The sequence below is a fragment of the Watersipora subatra genome, chromosome 2 (genome assembly GCF_963576615.1).
Source record: "Watersipora subatra chromosome 2, tzWatSuba1.1, whole genome shotgun sequence".
NCBI classification, from domain to species: domain Eukaryota; kingdom Metazoa; phylum Bryozoa; class Gymnolaemata; order Cheilostomatida; family Watersiporidae; genus Watersipora; species Watersipora subatra.
In genome coordinates this window covers 18,796,721-18,807,197 of record NC_088709.1, presented here as the reverse complement: position 1 = coordinate 18,807,197, position 10,477 = coordinate 18,796,721, and the positions used below count along the sequence as shown (strand labels likewise).

At 31.5% G+C, this 10,477-nt stretch overlaps 1 protein-coding gene across 1 annotated transcript; it reads right to left on the bottom strand.

Annotated features, from left to right (window-relative positions):
• Positions 1–7,712: 7,712 nt before the first annotated feature.
• LOC137388017 (collagen triple helix repeat-containing protein 1-like) lies at positions 7,713–9,452 on the bottom strand. The gene is made up of 3 exons (XM_068074537.1): positions 9,354–9,452; positions 9,055–9,253; positions 7,713–7,879 (listed from the first exon to the last, which is right to left on the bottom strand). The coding sequence occupies exons 1-3, from the start codon at positions 9,450–9,452 to the stop codon at positions 7,713–7,715; spliced, it is 465 nt and encodes a 154-aa protein (XP_067930638.1).
• Positions 9,453–10,477: the final 1,025 nt, after the last annotated feature.

The window sequence follows — 10,477 nt, the reverse complement described above, 5'->3', positions numbered from 1 at the left end:
CAAAAAGCAAAAATCTGCCTTCCGTCAAGAAGGCCCAGAGACCCTTAGGCCCAAAGGCCCAGAGGCCCTTTTTGACAGAAGGCAGAGCTTCGCAATAAGCTTTCATATATAAAGAGTTTAGATGAGCTACCGAAAGTAGAGCTCTTGGCAGAGTCACCTAATGCTATTCAATTGTGTGCACACTGTTGACTGTATACATATACATTTGTGAGAAATATAATTATATCTTTGTCTTTGTAATCAAGTGGCGTGTTTTTTGTGGAATATTATTTCCTTTACAATCTCATTTCTTAGCAGAAAGTAAAAAATAGTATTAATGTTAATCCAGGAAGTGGTTACTACTTGGCTAACTTGGCAGTAGGTGTTTTACTAAAATGTGTCAATTTCTATAGATGACTCCTTAGTTGATGTGCTCTTCAACCATAAAAGCAGGTCGCTTTCGATGAAATTATACTATGATATTGTAAGGTTCATGTGCATGCGTCAGCCAAAATCAATTAAAAATAATTCAAGATACAGTCTTACGCCTTTATTGCAAACATTTATTTACAACATTTATTTCCGTAAGGATTAAGTAAACTCAGTAATTATTATAATACATGTATCATGTATATCAGACATAATAAAGTTTTTTTGTTTGAATAATCACCATTAAATGTACACACTTTGTCCTGGATTAGTGCTACACATTAAAGAATTTAAAAATGAATCCCAAATACACAGTTTGCACATAAAATAAAGCATCCAAGCTTAACTCACCAAAGTGAGATTTCAGTTTTGTCTGTTTTGTCTGGTTAATTTAAAGTTCAGTATGTGACAAAGAAAAGTCTGACTAACATTCACTAGTTACCAAATTTGCCTATTACTACTCTTTGTAACACTTTGTAATTACCCACAAACATCTTACAACAAACATCTTACAAAAAACATCTCAACAAATGTAAGCGAATAACAAAGAATGTAGCCATAAATATACATGAGACAACATTTAATCAGAAGTATATGATTTCTCTTTCTGCATACACCTCAGATACTATCACGTGGCCATAGCTATTCCATCCAAAATAGCAATCAGCTACTGTTGATTGGTCTTTACAGTAGCCGACGTGTACTGATAAACTCACATCATCGGTTGGAATGCCTTCACATATTCCTCCAACTGAAACAGGAACAAAGAGGGAGAGTCTAATAAGGCGAGTTCAAAAACATAACCGCAAAGTCATATTGTTTAAAAGTGAATAATATGCTTTTTTCACAATATTCCCTGATAAATTTTAACTTATTTCTTTACATTTAAATTTACAGTTATTCAGTAAAATCCAAATTTGCCTAGTGTGTGACAGGATGAAGAGTTCATGTATAGAACTTGCAAGTTTGAGTTTCTAAAATGTATTTCTAGCCAAGTATTAATTATGACTAGTTTAAAACTATTTAAGCCTTAAACTGTCAAACCTATACACAACATCAACAAATTTACTTTTCTGAATTACAGCTAATTTTTCTAAGCTTTTTATTAAGCTAACTGATCTACCCTATTCTAATTTATTATACTGTAATACCTAGTCTTATTTTTAGCAAATGCTTTACAGCACTTCTCTAGATTTGGGATTACATGGCAAACAAAATAAGTTATTACAAAAGCCAGTAACCATAAGTAAAATATGTACAAGGATGTCAATTGACATGCCAATTGAGCCTTCATTAATGTGAACACTAAATCATAGCTTTTCATGTTATTGTTACCTATACTTAAACAGAAACCATGAATAGTTGTAAAATTACCACTCAGGGTAAATTTTAACTGTAAAGTAATTTAGCAAGCTTTCAAACAAACCTTATAAATATTGAAGCTCTAATATAATACACTTAATAAAATCATTGATAGTTTGGTTAGAAATTTTAAAAGTATAAAAATCAATTACAATGAAGTATTAGTTGGTTTTAGGCTTTACACGAACCTAAAAGTTTTGTCATGCTTAAAAGTCATTTGTGATAAATGCTTAAGTGATGTATGAAAATAATCTTTTTGAATTTTGTTTTGAGTAACTCAGCTGGTTTTAGCCTACATTTTTCTAATTAGTTATGCTTTTGTAGATACTGATGGAAATGCCAAATGTTTTGTTACACTGCTAGCAGTGTGCCCGGCAATGCCTGGGCTTTGCAAATAAAAAGCCACTGGTGGGTGTTTATGCAATTAATTTTTATGAACCAGATGGAGCTTTGAAAAAATGGGCAAAATTATTTGTTAGCGAAGGTTGCTAACAAATAATTTTAGCAACTTAGAAAAATGCGTGAAGCATATGCGCGCAAAGTTTGGATGAACTCAGCAAAAATATCAAGATATTTGTGTGTTTATGTGTGTGTGTTTACGTGTGTGTGTTTACGTGTGTGTGTTTACGTGTGTGTGTTTACGTGTGTGTTTACGTGTGTGTTTACATGTGTGTTTACGTGTGTGTGTTTACCTGTGTGTGCTTACGTGTGTGTGCTTACGTGTGTGTGTTTACGTGTGTGTTTACGTGTGTGTTTACGTGTGTGTTTACGTGTGTGTTTACGTGTGTGTGTTTACGCGTGTGTGTTTACGCGTGTGTGTTTACGTGTGTGTGTGTTTACGTGTGTGTTTACGTGTGTGTTTACGTGTGTGTGTTTGCGTGTGTGTGTTTACGTGTGTGTGTTTACGTGTGTGTGTTTACGTGTGTGTTTACGTGTGTGTGTTTATGTGTGTGTGTTTATGTGTGTGTGTGTAAAAAGGTTACTGTTCCATCAAAAGCTATCAATAAAAACTTTGAATACGACGATACAGGTACTTTTTGTCACTGTTACATATGTGTAAAAATGAGAGATCAGACTGTATTTGTTTGATCAAACAGTGAGAGAATGTATAGGCCATTCCTACTCAAGATTATACAATTTTCCGCATAAAAAGTATTGACCTTCACTGCCATTTAGCAATCGAACCTTACGAAGAGCCGGAAATAGAAGTTCACAAAAACGCAACAAAGCATTGTGCTTCATAGAGTTAATGGAAATCATAAAGTTAAAAATAATACGTCATTTAGCGTGTGCATATGCTATATGGTATATGATAAAGGTCATTGTTCAGTTTGCTTTGCATAGCTCAGTGGTAGAGCTCCTGATTAAAAAGAGTTTGAGAACGCAATCTCCATGAGTTCAAACTCACCAGGATGTGGATTTTTAATTTCAAGATGTTAATAGCTATAGCTGGACATACCAAAAGACAGACAGAAGACAGACAAAAAACTTTTAAAAATATATAGATATATACAGATATATATAAAAATATAGATATATACATAAATAAATATATATAAATAAGTGTATATATTACCCTATTGGTAATAGTTTCATTTCAAACATTGCAAACTGTGCTATATAATAATATAACAAACACTTTAAAGCTCCTACTATATTTATTAATAAATATTTTAGTAACATAATTGATTATAACAATTGTCATAAATTTTTATATTAAATTATAATACTATTATAATAACTGACCAATTTTTCTTTTGCACAAAATCCGTGTCATTAAAATTAACTTTTTAGTTTGAGGTTATTCTCAGTTTGTTTAAATGTTGTCCAACAGTCATAATTTATAAAAAATTATCGCAAATTATCAAATTATGATAAAAACCTCTTGTTATTATTTTTTTTTAATTTGAATAGAATTTCATCATATAAACTGAGAATCAACAACATTGTATGTGAATTTAGTAGCAGTTTTCAGATCATTCAAACTAATCAAGGGTTTACCAAAAAATTTGGACTTTATTATGACAATATCAGATGTGAGCTTTTGACACTTGCATTGCCACACTTGTAAACTTTTCAACCAGTTAGAAAACAACTCACAGACAATCAGTCTATACCTAGAATAAGTATAATATAACCTATCGATAGAAAAGTAAAGCGGTTTAATATTAGTTTTAAATAAATTATATTTATATAAAACCATTGTAAAAATGCTAAGCAGGTTCACATTTTCACTTCTATATTTATCTTTATCAAGCCGATTGAAAGCAGTAAAACTAATGGTATTTTTGTTTGTAATAGGTTTATCACATATACCACTAAACACAAAAAATATTCAATAAATTGTGTTTTTTTAGTAGTTCTGGATTTTTTTGTGAGCAAATAAACAATTTTTTTATAATAAACTTTAACTAGTGTTTTCATGATTAAAATAATAATTTTAGTCAATCTTATTGACACAGCTTTTTCAGCTCAGAGTGCATAAAAAACTAAAGTTTTTACATATTTAAGGGAGATTGGAAATATCTGTATAAAATTTCAACATAGGATAATTTTATTTGCTATGTTTGAAAATAAAAATGGTACTTTTAATTGATTTTCACAACAGCTTACTCGTGTTTTGTTCTAGCTCTGAGAGAACGGTTATGGAAAAAGTAAAAAATATTTTTATGAAAAAACTTTGAATATTTATAAAAACTTATTTGCGCTCTTTGTTGCATTAGTTTTATGTGCAAACAAAAGTTTATGTATAAATTTGACATTTGCAGCATAAGCGGGCTAACCATAGACTTAGACACTGCTACAACCTATCAGTCAGCAACATGGCTTACCAAGCCTATAAATAGTTTTATGGTTGCTGCATTACTTATGAATTGTGCTACAACTACTTATGGAAGCCAGTACAGTTCTTACTAAGTAAAAATACAAAAATGCATTACTTTGACATACGGAAGCCAGAGCATACACAAATAAAGATCTTCCTAATTGTACAGCAACCGAAAGCTAGCATGACATGTAGTAGAAGTATTTAAATAGTATATGGTAACTAAGTCTTTGATTTCTAAGTTACCATTCTGTTTTATTAATCTGGTCACATACCTATTCAGCGTTTGCATGAAGTGTACATGACAACAACTTGCCAATGGCTAATTTAAGAACCTTAAATGCAGATGTAAAAGTATGAGTTTTCACCTCTTACCATGTTAGCAGGGATTATGCAGACAACTCCTGTTATAGCAGTGCAAGATATTGGAAAGATATCAAGGCTTGCTTAATAAGTCAAAGAAAAAGAGATAATTGATAAAAAAGCTCAAATGTTTTAAACGTAATTGATTGAGAAGCATATACATCATATAGTTAATTGGCGCTGACCATTCATAATTTTAATTTGCCCACTTTTGAAGCTAAAATATTGCAACTGTTATATCAGTTGGGTAATAGCTCCATATGTTAAGGTTAATAAAATTCTGTATATTTTTAACGTGAGCACAACTTTTTACATTCTCTTTGTGATGATCTTTGCTAGCCAGCATTCAGGTACGCAGGTTTAGATATTTTCATCCATCAAATTGCGTTTAGTTTATTGAGATTATGAAACATGTTCACTGCGATCAAAAATAAAATTTTTCACTTTGTGATTAAACTCTTTAATTTTGACGACTCAACTTGTGCAATTCTAATTGAACTTATCTAGGTTTACTCTGAAGCACTAAAAAAACTCTAGATTATTTTAAGATACTCATCAGTAAGCAGACACACAATAAAATACTCCAAGAGTTTTCGGGAGTGCCCTGTAAGGCATTTTGGCACTCTGGGCAATTCTACATTTTTGGGGAATATTTTGAAGGACTCACAAAGTTATAATATCTCATTTTGGGATACTTCCGGACACACTTCGGGTCCTTGAGACTACTCAAAACTATTTGATGGTTTTGATGAAAACTCCAGAAAACTCTGTATTACGTTGGTGTGTTCCTAGCTTCTACAAGGTACAGTAATTGCTCCTATAACATATACCTCTTGCAACGTCAATTTCACAAAATGTAAAAAAATTATGTGAAGTTTTTGCTTTGTACAGCGTAAATAGTTTTATAACATAAAGGACCAAGTGGAAGAAATTTCTTAAAATTAATTTGAACTTCGAGAATCTCATAATTAGCCCTGAAAATATCAAGCTCTCTTGCAGCATTTGAAAGAGAAAATGACGTATGCACAATAATCTCGCTATTACATGTATATAGACTAATATTTTGGCAATCTAGTTGGACATTAGAGAGTGTCAGGTGTTTTTTAAAAGAACAGAAAATAAATAGCCTGGCAATTATTCATAAGTAATTAAAGGTGATATATGGGTGCAAGCTTATGTTGATATACCTAGCTAAATGTCTTGAGTTTTACTTTCATTAGAAGCTGTCTTTCATCCTAACCTTGGAGCATGGCAACGGGCAGTCAAACATACATCGCTCCTCATGCTTATAGTAAATCCATATTTTTGCTTTACTTTTGACTTATAACATATATTACTATATTTTTTCTTGACAGAACAGACAATGCTGTCTAGAAAAAAGAAAATAACCAATGTAAATTGACATTAAAGATCTCAACTCTCTTTAAAATTTTCAAAAATTACATTTGTCATGAACCATAAAACAAGGGAAATTTATGAGAAAAAGTAAAAAAATTGTTGATACAAACCATTATTACTAGTTACTGTACTGTCTTTATATTAGAAAAGTCAAGTCTAGTTTTTTCATTTTGGATGGTAAAAAGAGTGGGTTTTAGAAAATATTAGAATAGATTAGGCAATTGTATTTGACTGTTTGCGCAACTATAAAAGCTTAACATACATAAAAAACTATAACATAAACCTTCCTGGAGCAAATTATTGGCATTGTAGAAGCGTCTACTATCCTTGGGTAGTCGCAAAACTGGTTTGAGAGCTACTGAAGAAACCAAATAAGCCGAAAGGTACCACTGAGTACTTCAGGTAAATTTTAGTCTTGCCAGTGTCCTTTGACACAGCCGTGGGTATACTCACTACTCAAAGACTTCACTGGAGAGTTTTAGAAAGTTCCGGGATAATTTTGGATCAAATATATTTTTTCTAGCACATTAGCAAATTATGATGTTTCAATTCATTTTTAGAAATGCATTATATAAAATTTAAAACTATAACCAATAAGAATGCAGCTATTATTTAGCTGAAAATTATATCCATGACTCAGAAAACAATAATCAGAAAGTAGACAGTAATCTGTTATTTGGTGAAAGTAATGTCACTTTATTTGAAGAGTTATTAGTTTTTATGTCAAAAGCAGCCTGCCCCGAGTTGAATAAAATCAATAGAATTGCTAGTAATAGAAGTAGCTTTTTTCATATATTGTATCATTTTTTCACTGCTGCTAGCCATGGCCACTACTAAAATTTAGTTGAGTGGCATATTGAAGTTGCGATATCCTGCTTTGTATGCTCACTGTTGCATGTTCATTAAACATATAATAAAACTCCATTGGTTTAAGTGAATATTGTCAGAGGGTGGGTTTAGATATAAAGGATTTATAAAACAATTTATAAAACTGACCAACCCTTTTACAATTTTAGGGTATGAACCATAATGTTCTGAGGGTCACTGTAGTGAACTCCTTCACAACTACATGTAGTATAGTAAGATGACACTCAGTTTAAAATTTCCATAGCTAAAATATAACTAACATGTAATTGTATTTAATATTGCAGCATGTGACAACTTCAATACATAGTCAGCACACCAACCAACTCATATAAAAACAATTGAATATTCACCATGCAAACTTTAGTTGTTTTTCAATATTTTTTGTACTTCATGTTTATACCCAACCATTTCACAACAGCTAAAAACTTAACAGCATTACTGAACTCCAGACAAATAATAGGACAATAAAGAAACACAAGACAAAATTGAATCAAAATGATATAATTTCTCTCTCCGCATACACCTCAGATGCCATCGCATGAATAGAGCTTTCCCACCCAAAAAAGCAATCACCAACAGAAAGTTGGTCTTTACATTTCCCAACGTGTACGGATAAGTTGACATCTCCAGCAGGAATTTCTTCACATATTCCTTCAACTAAAATACGAATGAAAGTGAAACAGTTTAGTAAAACCAATTAGAAGCTAGTTACATAGTTTAACCTTTAATGTACTGAACTGGAAACTGCAACATACGTATATGTTCAAAAATTGTACCTCAAGTATCATTTAACTGTTTACTCCTTACATTATTGTTGTTAACTTTAGGATAACTAGGCAGATTTATTCAGTATTTTTGTTTACTGCAAGTAATAAAATTTTCAAATGTGAATTATGCAAGTTATAGTTTATACAATTTTACCAGCACATTAGCAAACTGTTGTCCTATGATATTCTTGGGACGGAAAGCATCTAGGGCCTAGGTGAGTCCCAATACACCACTAAAACATAGTTGGTTGTTAACTTCTTTCTGACAATAATTTTTTTGCATCTTTCTTAGTTTACCATCGAACCGTGCTGGCCAGTTATTATGTAATGATAGCCATAACATTCCATAGAAAACTGGTTATTTATATACCATTTCAACAAGGAACTGCAGCAAGTTGAAAAAGATACTGCCTATCAAGTACTGACTAAAGGAAAATGGTTATATGAGGCATTGAAAGTTTCAATTGAGTGTATTTATTTTTTTAGTGTTTTCATTTTACTGATATACAAAGATTTGCTAATTTAAAAGCTAATAGAACAGCCTAATCTTTAGTACCTTTTAGCACTCGTTAAATAAAATTATTTCTACTTCTACTAATTACAGTTATTTTTCTGATCCTCTTAAAATGCAATTAGTACCCAAAGACAGTTTCTCAAGGAATAAAACTCCTATCAACAGAGTTATCTCATAGGAATTATTTAAAGTTTTCATATTTTTGTTGTAAACCGGACATAGCTTTGTTTGTTTCAATCACAATTTAAATGTTTTTATAATTTTAATTATTAAATTGACTAAGTTCAATTTTAATTGATTGTCTACAACTAGTTTACCAAAAGATTTAGCATGAAAAATTTAAAATGAATTAGCAATGAAGTAATGATAACGAGATACCTATTTAATAAATAAATAATAAAAATATGGATATATAAATAGTTAACCAATTATTAAGTGCTTCTTTAACAAGCACATTTATTTATAATTTGTTGAATATTTTAAGAATTTTTTTTTTAGTTAGCTACTATGGAAAAATGCTTAGAAAGCCATTACTACAGTTTAGCACTTACTCAGTATCGGTCTATGCAGGTTGATATAAACGTTGACAGAGACAATCCCTTCAATAGGCCCTGGAGTGCTACATTCAACATTGTTGATTGCAAAGGTGAACTTGCAACATTCTTCTGAGCTTGTGAATATTCGAGCATCACTGCTCAATGATAGTCTCAAACCACTGTTTGTGTAGACTTTATGATAATTTCCAAGATCCTAAAGTGATATAAAGATGTGTCTTATGTCATGAATAGTTTAGCTCTAGTGGTAGATACAAGTTGAGACCAAATAGAAATCATTAACAAAAAGTTCTTACCCAAACTAAACCTTCATCAGTATCGACATGCAAATCAAATGCACTAAATGTAGCAACATTCATCTGAGGAAGTCTGTATATTTTGCCATCTGCTGCCATAACTAAATTGAAAAAGAATGCGCAGCGTTTAGTTTTGTAGTTGAATTTATTGAGCAGTTAACGTTCATTTTGCGTAGTTGAAGATTCAATAAATATATTTTGTTTTATGTACATTATTTGAAGACTTGCTTATACAAGCCACAGAAAAATGTTCAACAATATCAGCAATGATAAATGTCTGAAGAGAAAAAGTAATGATTATTAGAATCTTTAACTACTGTGTAACGTATACATGTAGATGCTAGTTACATTCACAAATCATGAGCAAGCAATAGCATTTTACTAATAGCCATTTTACCTTAAAAAGTTCATCATTGTGAAACTCTGTTCTACAATGTTTCGTTTGAGTTTATTTTAAATGTTTTGGAAAGCAGGTTCACTAAACTAAACCTGTGAGAAGGGATTGGTACATTTAAATTGCTAACGTCAAAACCACAAAGATATTTATCTTTGTTTCAAGCAAATATTGTTTTTAGGAGCAATGATGAACTAACAGATACCAGTTGAACTATAGACAATAAAATGTTTACAAGTGAAAAGCAATACATACCTGAGTTGATGTTTGACTCAGTTTGATACTCTTCTATAATAATTCGCTGAGTAGTCGTACTCCAACCAGTGTAAACGCCATCTGATTCAAAACCGGTTGAAACGCAGTTGGTCACATAAAGAGAGATTTCCAGCAGACCAGCAGTTATATTGGTGCAGTAACCTTCAACTGCAATAAGTTCAAGGTATACCTTGAGATTTAAAAAAAAATTCATATGCTGAACAGTTAATCATATGATTACAAATGTTTTACCAAAATTACATGATAAGCTAATGCTACCAGCTCAGTTCAATGTTAGCTTGAAGATGTTTGTCACTATCAATACTAAAGTGAATACCATAGTTTAAACAATGACTCCATTCACTGACATCACTCATCCCACGACCAACCATGAGTGAAGCGATTGTTTGGGAGATTTATGATAAATGCATATGTGCACACAACTCACAAAAATTATTCATCAACGGCCGTCGCA